The 17,754-nt window shown below is 45.4% G+C and overlaps 1 protein-coding gene across 3 annotated transcripts in view; it reads left to right on the top strand.

The window, feature by feature from the left end:
* Positions 1-8,193, top strand: part of syt14a (synaptotagmin XIVa) — a 271,602-nt gene extending 263,409 nt beyond the window's left edge. For 2 of the 3 annotated variants that reach the window (XM_038812298.1, XM_038812279.1), the window contains 2 exons: positions 204-260; positions 4,023-8,193. In XM_038812298.1, coding sequence (XP_038668226.1) covers positions 204-260; positions 4,023-4,336 — 371 coding nt within the window. In that variant the 3' untranslated portion in view covers positions 4,337-8,193. The remainder of the gene's footprint in view (positions 1-203; positions 261-4,022) is intronic. The other variant, XM_038812288.1, reaches the window with a different exon arrangement.
* The last annotated feature ends 9,561 nt before the right edge of the window (positions 8,194-17,754 follow it).

Genomic DNA, 17,754 nt, shown 5'->3' with positions numbered 1-17,754 from the left:
TGAGAAATTTAGTCATAACATCAGAAAACTAATAATCCTCTCTGTTGGATCCTTTCTTGTTAGTAAACTGTTAAATCTCTTGTACTTTTACCACTGTAGTAAACAGTGTTCCTCGTTATAACTTTTGACCTATGACCCTTTCTCACCCAACTATTGACATCTGGCCATTATTTCTTTTACTGCTTTCCACCCCCTGTTGTCAGATGGACTGTTCTGTTGTCTAAAACACTTGATAGGTGGGCAGGTTTATATAATCCGAGGTGAGTTGCAGTACAGGAACGCTATTAGTGGCTCTTGTCTCTTTCATGTGAAAGAAACCTGCCAGCAGTGAAGCTGTCCACCATTTGTGCTGGCTTATTAAGAGACTTATAACTAATGTTATTTCCTGTGATCAGGATAAGCTATACTGCTGGAACAAACCATCTCTCCTTAAGCAAAAAAAAGCTGTAGAAAGGTCATTCAGACTAGGTAATTTATTCTATCATTACTGTATATAGTATAAAGTGTAGTGCTTTTAAATTAAAACAAAGGTGCTCTTCAATCCTGATAAATATATATAAAATATATTTGCTTTGCCAAAATATTGAATGCTTTGATCAAGATTTCTTTTATAAAATTCAAGATAAACATAGTTGAAACATCTTTTATTACCCAATTATTAGTCAATAAATCATTTATTTAACTAGTTAATAGTTGCTAAAGCAAAACTGAAACACATAATACAATATGTATATATTTAATACTATTTGTGAAATGTATTGCTTACTGTGGGTGATGTTTGACAGTTGTTATGTCCTAATTAATATTTTGGAAATTCCGTCCAAACTGGCAATGACTCATGCTTAGATCCAGATCTTGCACTTATGAACAGGCCCGGATTTTGGGGTGGTATGATGGGAAAACTGTCAGTGTTCACCGTCATTATTCTTCTGAAACTTACAAAAGCTTCGAGAATCTGCACATGCACAGTTAAACACAGAAATCCAGACTTTGCTGTCAGCGATTCTATGCTTTTCCATAGGATGCGCTGTTGAAGTCCTCCACACTGCAATCAATTAGAAATCACTGAAATGAGAACTTTGCCTTTTATGCTATTAGTTTCACTGTAAAAACCCTTGAAAATGGTACGCATCCCATGGAATGAGGTGTAACTTTTTTTAAAGTAGCGTACTATGTTCGTGACTACTGCTGAAAACCTCTTTGGCCCTGCAAAACTCATTTTACATTTGTGAAGTGTCACATTTCACCACTATGATCAAAAGTTCTGCATATTTTTTAAACATAAGTTTTTTAAGTTTTTAATGATATTTCCATTTCTACCTTGTAATTTTCAATCATTTATTTCACTCTATGAATTTTAATTAAAAGTGAGGGATGATCAGTGCATTTTACTTCCTGGTCTGCTGTCTGTGAGAATACTTCGATGTGATTGGCTGCTTACCCTGCTTGATAACATCATTGTTGCTGGGTGCCTGGAAATCCCCTTGGATTGGCACCCGAGACATACTAATGTCAGCCAAGGGGAAATCCCGCTACAGAGATTGCTAGATCTTAGTGGGTATCTTTCTTCCAGATCAGCAATGAGTCGCATCGTATCACTATTGACCACAGAATCTGGGCCTAGACCAAGATTCCAAGATCCTATTATTGGAGTTTTGTGCCTTGAATCATGCATGATGAATAGTATTGACATACTTTTCAAAATGATAGATTGCAAAATATAAAACTTGGAACAAAATTACCAAATAATCTGGATGAATCAGTCAGCCCAAAATTGACCCCAAGGGATAATTTTCACCCGGTTTGTCAGGCAGGAAATGCACAGGATCAGTTGGGGTTTTACTTTCATTTCACCCCGCCCCCCCTTCCCGCTCCCAACCTAATATTACTTTCCATTGACTTCCTGACAGCAGAGTTCAATTAAAATTGTTCCTCAACATTCACAATTGTACCAACATAACACTGAAATCAGCAGAAATCAAATTCAAATTCACCTCATAATTAATTCTGTGTCTTATTGTGGGAAATTGTATCAAAATTAAGAAATTGCAGGTAGAACTAAGAAAACCACATTCATCGCATTAAGCTAGATCCAAGTAGAGGAAGTGATAACTTGCTAGTAAACTGTGGCTATACCAAATTAACGCTGCTCCCATTCTGAAAATCAATTCAAGTAGATAATTTAACTGTACCAGATCAGGCTTTTGTCATGGACATTGTTACTCCAACTCTCCTGATTTTCATAAGAATATCAGTTACATTAATATTTTGACAATAGGAAGCTATTATTTAGTTCAATTATTATTTGCCTTCGAAAAAGTACGTCTGAAGTGCTATTTAAAATTGTAAAGGGATGTGGGCTAATGTAAGTAGAAGCAAATTGTTTCAAGTGACTGAGATTTAAAATGAGGGGACATAGATAAAAATGAAATGTATTAAATTAAGGATAGAGAGTAGGGGCAATATTTTCACACAAATGGTTGTAAGGCTATGGAATGCATTGTCCAAATTAGTGATGGGAGCAGATTTTCAACTTTAGCAAAAAATAAGCACAAAGTCAATGGTGCACCTCAATGCCCATCAAGCCCACAGCCAAGAGGGGCAAGCTATTTTTGGGGTTCAGGCTTTATTTGAATATTGCTGGGGTCACCAAACCAACACTATACTGCAGTTCATCAGTTCTAGGAGAAATGATGACAGTGAATCTGCAGTGAATGGAACACGGCTTCTTTCTGCACAAATATCTTCCTCAAAAATATCCCGAGTGGCCTTTAGCACTGGCAAGACGCCTTTGTGCCTTGTATACCTGAATCCCGACTTGCATATTTAAACAGTGTCCCACCAATTGATTGGGATGCGAGTGCTCCATTTTAAAAACCTGTTTGAAAATTGAATCATGTATGCAAATGATTGTACAGGGTGCCCACTAGACTTTCTTCTTCTAGTTGACCATTTTTCAGGCATGTAATAGGCAACAATGTCAACATTTAAGAATAAGTTGGAGATTCTAAAAGAGGATTAAGAAATATGAGAACAGAGCAAGCTCAAGGAGATACACATCAACACAGACTGGTTCGACTGAATTAATTTTCTGCTTAGTAATTTCAAGATAATACTATGCTTGAGGAGTATTAAAGACAAAGTAGATTTTCTTCCTTGTTTTAAGTAAAGATAGTTCTACTGTGCATGTTATACTAATATACCATTTGAAAAATTCTGGGTCCTGTTCTTTAATGCCAATGCCATTAACAGTTCTAAGTGAAGTCAACTTAGCAGTTTCAATATAGTACAGGTAAAAGACCACAGCAAAAATTCTATCTGCAAATCAAGAGTAATTGGCACAATACTGGTATTCTTACTCAGCAAGCCCAACATAAATGAAAAAGTGTTCTTTTGAAGTTGGGATTGGTATATATTGTTGAGACAGAAAAGGAGAGTTGTATAGCTGTATATTGAATGAAGCCTGTGAATGCCTGATGGTATATTACTTTTAATAAAAAGGATATCTTAACATTTCTCAACACTGTCAAACCTCACCCAGGTCAGTACAAAATTGGGGAAGAAAGTAAACAAATTACTGCAAGGAAAATGGTAATGCCTGACATTCAGATTCAAGGTGATGATGTTTTTCCAACAGGCTTAGTTATTTTCACCTAATAAATTTATTTTCTCATAAATATTGTTAATTAGTTCAGAAATTAAATGAAAAAAATGGAGAGATTGTTATTCCAGCTGTTGCTATACTTAATGTCCATCCCATGCCAAATTGTTTTGATGGCATTTTTGTGTTCCCTGTTGCCCCTTGTTCTGATTCATTTTCATCACCTCTGCTGTCTTTTAGACATACCTTTTCATTTCCTTTATGTATTGTGTACTCCATTATGGAGATTGACTAGTACGCTTACAAAGTGTTGTGGCTAGTCAAAGCTTGCTAAATGTTTGTTATTGGTAGCAGTATAGTGATTATAAGGAGAATATTTTCTTGCCTCTGATGCCTCTGTTGAACCAAATTGCTTTTCCAGACACATATGTCAAGTTAACATTGCTGAATTCTATGGGTCAGGAGATGTCCAAGTGTAAGACGTCCATCCGCCGAGGCCAACCAAATCCTGTGTACAAAGAAACATTCATTTTTCAGGTAGCACTGTTTCAGCTTTCCGATGTGACACTCATACTATCTGTGTATAACAAACGGAGCATGAAACGCAAAGAAATGATTGGCTGGATTTCGCTGGGCCTCAACAGTTCAGGTGAGGAAGAGCTGAACCATTGGACTGAAATGAAGGAATCAAAGGGACAGCAAGTTTGTCGATGGCATTCATTATTGGAATCCTAATTAATATGCTGAGGACTGTTGTGGGCTTTGGCTCAGGGGTTCAAAACAATCTTTCAGACTCTTTCTTAACCAAATCAACGGTTGCAGAACACTAAAATTGCCTCATTATTGGCTCAGTTCATGATAATGCTGGAAAGAAATGACTTTAAGGAAAATGTGAGGGAACACAATTTCCCGTATAATGTGTATCATTTACTATCGGTGCAACGTTTAGGATGAGGCACAAGAGGTTTTAGAGCATTAGAGAAAAATTATACTTTTTGAAAAGACCAAATAACCCATCAATAGTGTTTAAGTCATTAGTTGAGGATATGCAGTAAGATAGTGGTCATAACTTACAACACAAGATGTTTCTGTGACGTTGGAATGTAGGCTATATAATAGATAAAACTACCATATAGCAAATTATTATGGTGAGACATAAATTTAGCAATTTTACTATCAAACGGTTGTGGCAGTGAAATATTAGTATATCATCTTTTAGTGATTTTCAAAAGTAAGGAATTCAGCTCATAACATTTTCTATGTCCAGCTACCAACAGTGGACTCGGTTTATATTTGTTGACATGAGTTCCTCCTGATTCCCTGCAGCTGACCATTGCAAACCTTCTGACAGGAAGAAATTGTATTCAAAGCAAGGTACTAAATGCCAGTACTACAGAAAGCATGTACAGTAACACTATTGAATAGCCGATATATCAGAGCCAACTGGCCACAATTATTATTTTTTAAAATAATTATTAATTATGCTGAAATTACTTTTCTCTTTTTTTTGATGAATTTAAAAATGCAAAATAATGACTCACCAGAATAATTAGTTATCTGGAATGTGAAGGTGCCTTTTGTACTCACCGGATGAAAAGCTGAAAGTTTCTTCTTAGTTGTGCCCTATAGCCGATGTCTTGATCAGCCCCTTTACTCCTGTACATGGATGCTGTTAAATAGCATTATATTTTATCACTGAAGCAGAGAATCTTCGATTTGAGAGCAAGACATGGTCATTTGTGAATGAGGAGCATCAGTATGCATTTCTTCAGTATCTCTGATTGATATAGCAATTGCATAAACTCTGCATTTGCTGTATAAACTATATGCAGCCTCTTTAAGATATATGTGTACTTACCAATGCGCACACCATTCTATAAATGACCTAGAAGTAGCATAGACTGCCACAATATGACATTGGAGGAAATTAATTTTCCCATCACCAGCATTGTTAATTCTATGAGCACAAAGCAAATTCATTACGCCATATTTCAATGTACATAATTTTAGGGGGGATAAAATCAAAATTAGTTTGGATCTTTCCAAGAAATTGTCAATGAGATACCATTTTTTAAAAATATGAATAATGTGCTCAAACGCTATAGGAACATCAAATAAGATCAGTTTTACTCAGCACTGTTGAAATTATCCTTTAATAAGCTGCATTGAAATGTGACTCAGATTTTTTTAATACAAAGTTAATATAATTATCAAATATTGCAACAAACTTCAATATTTCATACTTTGATATAATAAGCAGTTGCTATCTGACAGCCACTCTTTTAAAGCACATTGGCTGGAGCAACAAAGCAACTGCTTATGCTCTAACTAAAAAAATATTTTTTAGTAAACAGCACCAAAAAGGAGAGAAATAGGATTATCAGCAAACATTTTTAGATCGCTGTCCAGTTATCGATTTGTATTGGTAGCGTCACTGGGAAAGCAACTCCTAGATACATGCAAATTATCTGAGAAAAATATGCTCAATTTGTATTAGCCCTTTTTGGTATAGGAATGACTACAAAATTACATTGTCAGACCATGTTAGAATCTATTTTGCATTATGGGCTTACTGAGCACTTTAATAATTCTAGGACCCAGAATTTCACCGTGACATTTTGGACTTTATATTTATATACTAATTATCCGTATTGTATGTAAGCTTCTCAGTTTTTAGCTCCGGCACAAGACAACACAAATGGTTTAACTGTTTTATTTGATTTTTGGGGGAGTAAATCCAGGTACTTTCAGACTGTTGGCCAAAAAATTTAGATCTAGCTGGGTAAGAATGGGTGAAATAATAAAATCGATATGATACCATCTCGTTTGCCATTTTTATCAAGTGCATGTTAATCTCTATAACTGTTCGTTACTGCTGAAGGGTTTTTTTTGGCATCGCATATACCCAACTAGTAATGTGTGATATAAAGCAAAATTTTCATCCACAAGTTGGGTAGTAGAAATTGGGAAAATCCCAGGCTCAGCACACCTACCTTGGGAGAAAATGCCAGGAAAGGCAGGATTTGCATTCCCGGGGGGTAATTCCGGCTGCAGTTGGGCCAGCCCAACCCGAGATAAAGTTCAGAAGCAGTTGTGGACTGCCAATGCAGAGGTGGGCTGCCAATGCAGAGGTGGGCTGTTCAAAATGTCTGCCTTGGCCTTGTGGTTATAATTAAAAGTGTAAGGCCCTTTAGCCCTCATTCACCAGCCCCCAAACCCCACCTCCCGCCACCCACACACACGCACACAGACTTTCCATGTCAACACCAGCCTTCATGTCTCCTCATACGCCATACAAAGGTATGCCATCACACACTGCCATGGCCACTCATGCCGCCATGCTAAGGTATGACCCCATCCATCCCCTCATGCCCCCCATGCCAAGCTATGGCACTTCCATGCGCATTCACTCACTGTACACTATATAGAACTAATTACCCTATCATGACAATAGGATGTGTGCAAACACTTTTAAAAAGTCATTCGTTGATAACTTCCCACTTTAAAAAAAACTCCTTTTTACTACAGGCCAATAGAAGTGTCAATCATCCAGACCCTTAAAATATCGATAGGAGAAACTGCAAGCACTTGAAACCTCTTTGTTGTGTAAATAAACATAGTACAATTGACAGGAGAAATCAGAGAGCCTGTCAAACAAGCAATGTTTTCCCTGGGGCTCAACTGTTTTAACAGTCTAATGGATTGATGGGCTTTCAACCAAGCCTCATTATGCAGACTATACCATGACTCTTTGAAAGACTGGCCTGACTATGAAAATTGCGGAGGACTAGGACATGCCTGCCCCATAATGGAGCTGGTCAGATTAGGAGTACCATAGGGCAGCATGGTGGCGCAGTGGTTAGCATTGCTGCCTCACGGCACCAAGGTCCCAGGTTCGATCCCGGCTCTGGGTCACTGTCCATGTGGAGTTTGCACATTCTTCCCGTGTTTGCGTGGGTTTCACCCCCACAACCCAAAGATGTGCAGGGTAGGTGGATTGGCCACTCTAAATTGCCCCTTAATTGAAAAAATGAATTGAATACTCTAAATTTAAAAAATAGATTAGGAGTACCAAATGCAGATTGGCAACCAATCCAACTCGCACCTTTAAAAGGCTCTGATAAAAATCTGGAGCTCTGGGAATGGGGTTAGGAATCCTTGATTTGGATCCTGGCCACATTTTCACCCCTACCATCAAGTCCTCTAACTCCATGAAAATCCAGCCAATAATCTCAGTTGAATAATATCCTAGTGTCACCCAACTAGTAGCCTGGTGCTCATGCTCTAGAAGGGATAATAGTAGGTGACTGAACACAATCCACAGCTCCTTGAAGCTGCATAAATGCTCACAAAGCACTATGGCAGAGAAAAGTGAGTAATTTGTCTCTGTTCTCTCAAGCAGCCAATAGTGCTCAAATTGGGAGACCTTAGGGCAAAGAAATGAAATATAATGCACAAAAAACTGCAAGATGACCATGTTTATATTATTCAGTCTCCTATTACTCAGTTTAATTGTAATTATTGCTGATTTGTAATGTCATGGAGTGTATTATAGGTCAGTAAACTACACATTAAAAGGATGTCTAAAAGTTCTCATGTGACATCTGTTTGGAATGTAATTCAAATAAAGTGAAGAAAAAGACATTGCAATGATGTCAAGCTGAAGTTAACAGCCTCATGATGAAAAATCCTGCCAACAGTCTATGCCCAGGTTTTCAGGCAGGTTGCATTGACAATGGCCGAAAGGAACTGAGCCTCTTTTTTTTACCCAAATGTCCTCTTCTGGGATTTGCTTTCTTTTCGACAGTTCGACAGTTCCCAATCTTTGGAGTTTCTACCAGTACCAGCTACAGTTCCCAACATGCTCCCTCTTTACATAACAGTGCTATTTGATTCACAAAGTACTGTGATAAATCTGTCTGTGCTGACGACCTCGTGGTATGTGTATGGGTGTAGGGAAGAGAACAATATCATCAGGTTAAGCAAGCACTCGAGGAAGAAACCATTGATAAAGTGACTAAAGTGGCACTAATATTATGAATCACAAAGCATAAGAGAAATGATGGTTTATTCCTCAAAAGCAGCAGACCAAGGATTAGAAAGACTGTCAAGCAGCTGAAGATCTAGGGCTGGATTCTCTGCTGCTCGATACCTGCAGAGAATCAAGTGTCGTCAAAAAAAACAGGGCCAATCCATTTCGGGGATCCTAGGTGGCAGTGCCCAGGTGCCAGAGTGGCACTGCCATGGGTTGGGGCCTGAGGGGGGCCATGCCAATGAAAGGGGTAATGAGGGGGAGTATGAAGGGGCCACATAATGGTTGGGGTGGTTAATGCTGGCGGTCCTGAAAGGGGTAGGACTGAAAGGGGGGTTGGATGGTCTGAAAAGGAGGGCTATCAGCAACTTCAAAGTGGGGTTACCTCACTAATCTTTACTAACCCCGCAGCGGGATGTCCTCACTAACCTTGTAGTGAATGTGCTCACTAATCCCGCAGCGGGATGTCCTCACTAATCCCGCAGCGGGATGTCCTCACTAATCCCGCAGCGGGATGTCCTCACTAATCCCATAGCGGGATGTCCTCACTAATCCCATAGCGGGATGTCCTCACTAATCCCATAGCGGGATGTCCTCACTAATCCCATAGCGGGATGTCCTCACTAATCCCATAGCGGGATGTCCTCGCTAATCCCATAGCGGGATGTCCTCACTAATCCCATAGCGGGATGTCCTCGCTAATCCCATAGCGGGATGTCCTCACTAATCCCATAGCGGGGTGTCCTCACTAATCCCATAGCGGGATGTCCTCACTAACCCCACAGAAGGATGTCATCACTAACCTCATAGTGAATGTGCTCACTAACCCCACAGCAGGATGTCATCACTAATCCCATAGCGGGATGTCCTCACTAATCCCATAGCGGGATGTCCTCACTAATCCCATAGCGGGATGTCATCATTAATCCCATAGCGGGATGTCCTCACTAATCCCATAGCGGGATGTCATCATTAATCCCATAGCGGGATGTCATCATTAATCCCATAGCGGGATGTCCTCACTAATCCCATAGCGGGATTTCCTCACTAATCCCATAGCGGGACGTCCTCACTAATCCCATAGCGGGATGTCCTCACTAATCCCATAGCGGGATGTCATCATTAATCCCATAGCGGGATGTCCTCACTAATCCCATAGAGGGATGTCCTCACTAATCCCATAGCGGGATATCATCATTAATCCCATAGCGGGATGTCCTCACTAATCCCATAGCGGGATGTCATCATTAATCCCATAGCGGGATGTCCTCACTAATGCCATAGCGGGATGTCCTCACTAATCCCATAGCGGGATGTCCTTACTAACCCCACAGCGGGATGTCCTCACTAATCCCGTAGCGGGATGTCCTCACTAATCCCGTAGCGGGATGTCCTCACTAACCCCATAGAGGGATGTCTTCACTAACCCCATAGCCGGATGTCCTCACTAACCCCACAGCGGGATGTCTTCACTGACCCCATAGCGGGATGTCTTCACTAATCCCATAGCAGGATGTCCTCACTAATCCCGTAGCGGGATGTCCCCACTAATCCCATAGCGGGATGTCATCACTAATCCCATAGCGGGATGTCCTCACTAACCCCACAGCAGGATGTCTTCACTAACCCCATAGTGGGATGTCCTCACTAATCCCTTAGCGGGATGTCCTCACTGACCCCATAGCGGGATGTCCTCACTGACCCCATAGCGGGATGTCCTCACTAATCCCATAGCGGGATGTCCTCACTGACCCCATAGCGGGATGTCCTCACTAATCCCATAGCGGGATGTCCTCACTAACCCAGCAGCGGGATGTCCTCACTAACCCCATAGAGGGATGTCCTCACTGACCCCATAGTGGGATGTCCTCACTAATCCCATAGAGGGATGTCCTCACTAATCCCATAGCGGGATGTCCTCACTAATCCCGTAGTGGGATGTCCTCACTAATCCCATAGCAGGATGTCCCCACTAACCCCATAGCGGGATGTCCTCACTGACCCCATAGCGGGATGTCCTCACTAATCCCATAGCGGGATGTCCTCACTAACCCAGCAGCGGGATGTCCTCACTAACCCCATAGCGGGATGTCTTCACTAATCCCGTAGTGGGATGTCCTCACTGACCCCATAGTGGGATGTCCTCACTAATCCCATAGAGGGATGTCCTCACTAACCCCACAGCGGGATGTCCTCACTAATCCCGTAGTGGGATGTCCTCACTAATCCCATAGCAGGATGTCCCCACTAACCCCATAGCGGGATGTCCTCACTGACCCCATAGTGGGATGTCCTCACTAATCCCATAGAGGGATGTCCTCACTAACCCCACAGCGGGTTGTCATCACTAATCCCATAGCGGGATGTCCTCACTAATCCCGTAGCGGGATGTCCTCACTAATCCCGTAGCGGGATGTCCTCACTAATCCCTTAGCGGGATGTCCTCACTGACCCCATAGCGGGATGTCCTCACTAACCCCATAGCCGGATGTCCTCACTAATCCCATAGCAGGATGTTCTCACTAACCCCATTGAGGGATGTCCTCACTAACCCCACAGCGGGATGTCCTCACTAATCCCATAGCGGGATGTCCTCACTAACCCCATAGCGGGATGTCTTCACTGACCCCATAGCGGGATGTCCTCACTAACCCCATAGAGGGATGTCCTCACTAACCCCATAGCGGGATATCTTCACTAACCCCATAGCGGGATGTCTTCACTAACCCCATAGCGGGATGTCCTCACTGACCCCATAGCGGGATGTCCTCACTAATCCCATAGCGGGATGTCCTCACTGACCCCATAGCGGGATGCCCTCACTAATCCCATAGCGGGATGCCCTCACTAATCCCATAGCGGGATGCCCTCACTAATCCCATAGAGGGATGTCCTCACTAACCCAGCAGCGGGATGTCCTCACTAACCCCATAGCGGGATGTCCTCACTAACCCCATAGAGGGATGCCCTCACTAACCCCATAGCGGGATGTCTTCACTAACCCCATAGCGGGATGTCCTCACCTACCCCATAGCGGGATATCCTCACTAATCCCATAGCGGGATGTCCTCACTGACCCCATAGCGGGATGCCCTCACTAATCCCATAGCGGGAAGTCCTCACTAACCCAGCAGCGGGATGTCCTCACTAACCCCATAGAGGGATGTCCTCACTAACCCCATAGCGGGATGTCTTCACTGACCCCATAGCGGGATGTCCTCACTGACCCCATAGCGGGATGTCTTCACTGACCCCATAGAGGGATGTCCCCACTAACCCCACAGCGGGTTGTCATCACTAATCCCATAGCGGGATGTCCTCACTAATCCCGTAGCGGGATGTCCTCACTAACCCCATAGAGGGATGTCCTCACTAACCCCACAGCAGGATGTCTTCACTAACCCCATAGCCGGATGTCCTCACTAATCCCATAGCAGGATGTCCTCACTAACCCCATAGCGGGATGTCCTCACTAATCCCATAGCAGGATGTCCTCACTAACCCCATAGCCGGATGTCCTCACTAATCCCATAGCAGGATGTCCTCACTAACCCCATAGCGGGATGTCCTCACTGACCCCATAGCGGGATGTCCTCACTGACCCCATAGCGGCATGTCCTCACTAACCCTACCTGGGGGATGTGGGGTAATGCCCATGTGTGCGAGGTTGGCATTGCCTGTTGGTGAGGAGTATGGGAACCTTAAACTCACTTAGTGATTGGGATACCCTTTCACAATGGTGGTCCGCTCTCTGAAGAGCCAATCTCACCGGCAAGTTCAGATTGTTGTGTTGAAAAAATTTCTAAGTGTGAGCTTGACTGGGGAGAAACTCCCCAAGGCCCAAAGGGCGGAATTTAATGGAAAAATGGCTAAGTGTCATTTTGGGCGCAATTGGTGGGGTGTTCTTCCTGTATCTAGTGGCACTTAGAGCCGGAAATGAGCCCCCACAAGCTCCTCGCCATTACTGGCTGTCTCACGCTCTGATTCGCCGCTAACAAGGGGAAGCTGCTTTTAAACGCTCCCTCACCACTCACTCCTAATTGTTCCACAAGCATGGCAGCGTACAATCCTACTCCTCACTTTGGGGATGCCGACCTCGATAGCAGCAGGGTCACCAATACCACCTGGGTGGCAGTGGCCGTAGGCTTTCAGTGTGGGCAGCATGACCAGGAGGAACAGCGTGCAATGTTTGAAGAAACCAATGACATCCACTGAGGTGCAAAGATAAGTTACCACCTCTCTCCTGGCATCAGATCCGCCTATCACACCTCAAATTCCCAAACCCACCCCACACACACCCCACCCACCCACCTCACAAAACACAGTCTGGCACTTCCCACATGTCCTACATCCGATCTTCGTGCTTGTTCCTCAGAACTCCCTGGCACCCACCAGCATAATCCCTTCATGTCCAGGTGCAGTGCCCTTGTCACCTGCTATAAACTCCCCAATCCATTAAGCATGTGACTCGCAATGCTCTCTCTTTGTTCGCACAGGTGAAGGTAGCCCATAATAAATGAGAAAGGGCCAAGAGTAGCCCTCTGGAGTACCAGAGATCCAAGTCCTCACTCCCCCATGAAAATGAAAATTAAAAAAGTGATGTAACAGGCCCTGGGGATCCCGGGATTGTCTGAAGAGCGAGCAGTCACCAACAGGGAGTTTGGCCTGCACAGCAGAGGTGAGTATCCGCTGCCCCTTCACCCAAATGACTTGTCTCAAATGAGTTGTTTAAGTCAGGCCAATTAGTCCTTTCCTCTCACTGGCCACATGTCTATTCTCTCGCAGGATCTCCATCTGATAGGGCCGGGCCATCCGGAGTCGTGTCCCCCCCCCCCCCCCCCCCCGCCCCGTCACCCAAGAGACCACCTTGGAGGAGAGCTCCGAGGAGACCACCATCGAAGCATCACAGCTATCACTTCCACCAGCGCAGAGACACACAGCTCAGTGGGCAACATTAGTGGACAGGATTCTGGGGCACAATCTGGTGAGCACCACATAATTTCTGGTGAGCACCACACAGTTGCTGATCCACATCAGGTGGAGGCAAGAACATCCAAGCGAGGCAGCATTCGGAGGTCTGCCGGATCCCAGGACTGCTGAGTCCCGGTTAGATGCCGAGTCTCTGGACAAGGTTATCCCAGAGCTGATGCAGATGATAGGACAGGGCCGTGAGTTGTCAATGACATTCCAGCAAGTGCATAGCTGCTTGGAGGTGTTCCAAAGGCTAATGATGCAGGAGGTAATGCCGACAATGCGTGGCACCGAGGCCAACACTGCTAAGATGGCGGCTGGAGTGGAAAGCTTGAAGCACGAGGTCAGCATCTTGAGTGGTGGTGTTCAAGGCATGGCTCAGTCTGTGACAACCATGGCTGAGGGCTGTGACATCATGTACCACTCGCTGAGTGATCTGATCCAGATGCAGATGGGCATCGAAGGGCACTGTGGAGCATGGCCCAGTCACTGAGCAACATCGCTGAGGGCATCCACACCATGGTGCAGACAATGGGGATCTGAGAGGGCTGGAGAAGCCAGATGACTCGTAGGCCTCTGGACCTCACTCCAGCTGCCCCTCTGTCCCATGGAGATCCCCAGGGCCCTGGGGCATCATCAGGGAGGAGGAAGAAGCATGGGAAGCCAACACGAGGCCTGCCTGCAACTGCAACCAAGGAGGCGATAACGGTCTCCAGTTCCTCAGAATCTTCCCCACCACCCTGATACCAGCGCATCTCAAGAGCAGCAGGAAGAACAGGGTCACACGGTAGTGCCAGTGACACCAGTAAGTTGGGCGGGGCCCTCCAGTTCCAGGTCCTCCAGAGGATGGCATCAAAGGCCACAGAGTGTATAAAGCAGCAGGCTTCCTCCGCCTCTCATATGCATTCTCAGGACACATCTAGACATAGCACTGGACCACATAAGATCAAGAAAAAAGAGAATCACTGAGAGGGCACTGGGTTGGAGTCACTACGTGTACCTACGGGAAATGGAAATGTCCAATGTTCACTATTAAAACATGTTACACCTGATACATGTGCAGCCTCTATCATGTTAATCTTCAGAACAGGGCTGCCTGCACATTTATGCCTGTCGCCCTCCGCCCCCTGCCCCCCACCCCCTCAGCACAGTGGTACAAAATCAAATGCCCCTGATGCAGACCCTGTTCACAGGATGGGTGTGAGGGCACTGTCAGCAGAAAGACAGGAGTCAGACTTTGGCATAAACTGAGGAGCACCAGAGCTTACCGCACAGCAGGGGGTGGAATGGGGGGGGGGGGGGGAGGCGGAATTGGGGAGGTGGGTGAGATGACGGACAAAGCCTCGTCCTATAAGAAGTGGAGAAGGATGAAGGCCTCCCTGATCCTCCGGGCATGCTGAATCTTTGCCACCGCCTTTGCTCCATCCTAGGGATCCTTCCCAGGCTCATCCACCACCCCCTCCTGGTCCTCCTCCACAGATGAGGCGGGATATCCCTCCTCTAGTATGTCGCCCACTGCTATGCCAGATTGTGGAGACCACCACAAAAGGGAGAACCTCTGGGAGGTGTACTGCAGGGCACCACCAGAGTGGTCCACACATCAAACTGCATTTTGAGCAGTCCAATGCACCGCTCAATAACAGCACGGCTGGCAACATGGGCTCATTATATCTCGTCTCCACCTCAGCCTCTGGACTGACGTCATCAGCCGCGACCTCAGCGGGTACCCTTTATTTCCCAGGAGCCAACCCTTCATCCTGGGGTGGACCTTGAAGACGCCAGGGATCTCTGAGTGTCCCGGGATGAGGCTGTCATGCACACTCCCTGGGAAGTGTGCATGATCCGGAGGTGGTGGTTCCTGTTAATGAAGGGCACTCCCTGATGCCCTGGTGCGCGCAAGGCGACATGCATGCTATCAATTACCCCTTGGACCTGGGGCATACCGGCTATGACGGAGAATCCTGCTGCCCGGGCATCTTGGTGGATTTGGTCCAGCTGAAAGTTAATATAATCTGATGCCCAGGTATGCAAGCCCTAACATAAATCGGTTGCATAGAAGTGCAGGACTGCGGTGACCTTAACAGCCATCGGGAGTGGGTGTCCTCCTCTACGGAAGACCGAGTTTCCTGCGGCACATGCTGTCTGTCATCTCCTCAAAAGTCCAACGACACCTGTACACTGTGGGCCGTTGCTGGTGTCGCCCTGTGGGTTCCTCCTCAGCCTGATGAGCAGCCAGGTCTTCAGGGTGTGCGGCAGCCCCCTGCACATGTGATGCCGTCTCCAGCCTGCATCGATGCTGCCGCCGCCTTCTTCAGCATCTGGCCGTCTGGGCTGCCGCCAGCACCACGAGGCCAGCCTCTGTGGGACTGAGGTAACCAGCCAAAACTGCAAGGCATTTTGTATATCTGTGAGGAATTAGAAAACGGATAGACCAACAGTCAATTAGGGCTCCCACCCCGGGACCTGCAAATCTCGCAACCCTCCCCCACCCTTACATATCCTGCCTTCTCTCAGAGTGCCATCCAGTAAATCAGTTGTGCTGGAGAACCTCGCTCTGCATATTCATCCAAGACCCCTGACCCTGGCTGGGAACATTAAGGAGACCGTGCTCAGGTGCCCTTCCCTGATCCACACTCACCCTTTGGTTGCGAGGATATAATAGGAATCTTTATTTGTGTCACAAGTAAGCTTACATTAACATTGCAATTAAGTTACTGTGAAAAGCCCCAAGTCGCCACACTCTGGCGCCTGTTCGGGTACACTGAGGGAGAATTCAGAATGTCCAATTCACCTAACAATCACGTCTTTTGGGACTTGTGGGAGGAAACCGGAGCACCAAGGAAACAGTGTGAACCACTGTGGATATCCCCAGTGCTGAAGCCAGCACTTGAGTGTATGTTTGTTGGCTACTGCCTCGATGGTGCTGAAGCTTCTCGAGTTCAGGCAAACTGTTCAGGCTTCAAATTTTGATTGAAATTTGATGCAATAATCACCATCTGAGACATGGCACGTGTACCCACGAGAATCCACTTGAGAATATTTTGTTCATTAAACGGTCAATATTAACAAAGATTTGAAAATCAACTCATAACATGTCACATATCACACTAACTAATTAAAGAACAAGGAAATGTCACTGTTCCATATTGGTACCAATACAAAGTTTTATCAGCTCTTTTTCACAAAGAAAAACACACTGTATCACCCCTCACGGGTTCCTCAACAGAAATGGAGGATAAGCCTGAGAATGTGTTATCATGCCCAGAACTTTGTCGGAGAAATGATCTGTCCATCAATGTGTAACTTGATCTACGGATCAGCGACATTATTCGTCCAGGAGTCACAGCTGTGCAGACCCTCCCACCCAACCCAATCCCACCAGAACTAAACCCTGACATCCACATATTTCATTGGCGCTCAAGGTGCAATTGGATATCCTCAACTTCCAGAATGTTTAACCCACGGTGACATGTCAGTTACATGCAGCACACAACATTAGCAACAAAAGCATCAGCAATCTGTGAAAGCATTTCTTCAACAGCATTAACAGGTGGCTCATTTGGAACAATGTTGTGCCCATGTCCCGCAGCATCTTCTTGCTTCAAACCAGATTGCCTTTTGGACTCCTGATCCTGGTGTTCCAGGACACAGATATCTTTGAAAGAATTGTCCTTTCCCGCTACAGAAATGAAACGGAACAGCAACAGCAGCCTCCAGGCATCTGCAGCCACCAGCAGGAGTAGCAGTAAACACAACCTGCAGCTGTGAAGTGCTCTCACAACTAACAAGGACAATTCCTTATCAGCAATAGCCTTCAGCTGGGAAGCTGGAGGCCGCTTTCAACCAAGAACAGGGCTGTGGCCTGGAAGTTCTTGGCTGGACAGTCAGGCTGCAGCTGTAGTTGCCTCCACAATTTAAAGATGGCTTGAAGGCATAACAGATAAAAAACCTCTGCCCCCTCCAGCCCAAGGGTGACTTCGACTTGGAACACTTCAGCGCCCCACCCGACCAAGTCCAACCCCCCTCAGGGGTCCCCCATCCCCCTCCCGAGCACTGAGGCAGCAGCTCCAGTGCCCTTGAGCTGCATGCCGGAAAATGGAAATGGCTTCTCACCTCCTCAGTTCCCCTCAGCAGCCATTGTGCCAGCTTT

This window comes from Scyliorhinus canicula, chromosome 1, assembly GCF_902713615.1.
Source record: "Scyliorhinus canicula chromosome 1, sScyCan1.1, whole genome shotgun sequence".
NCBI classification, from domain to species: domain Eukaryota; kingdom Metazoa; phylum Chordata; class Chondrichthyes; order Carcharhiniformes; family Scyliorhinidae; genus Scyliorhinus; species Scyliorhinus canicula.
Note: the sequence above shows the minus strand (reverse complement) of the source record. Positions and strands in the feature narration are given on the sequence as shown.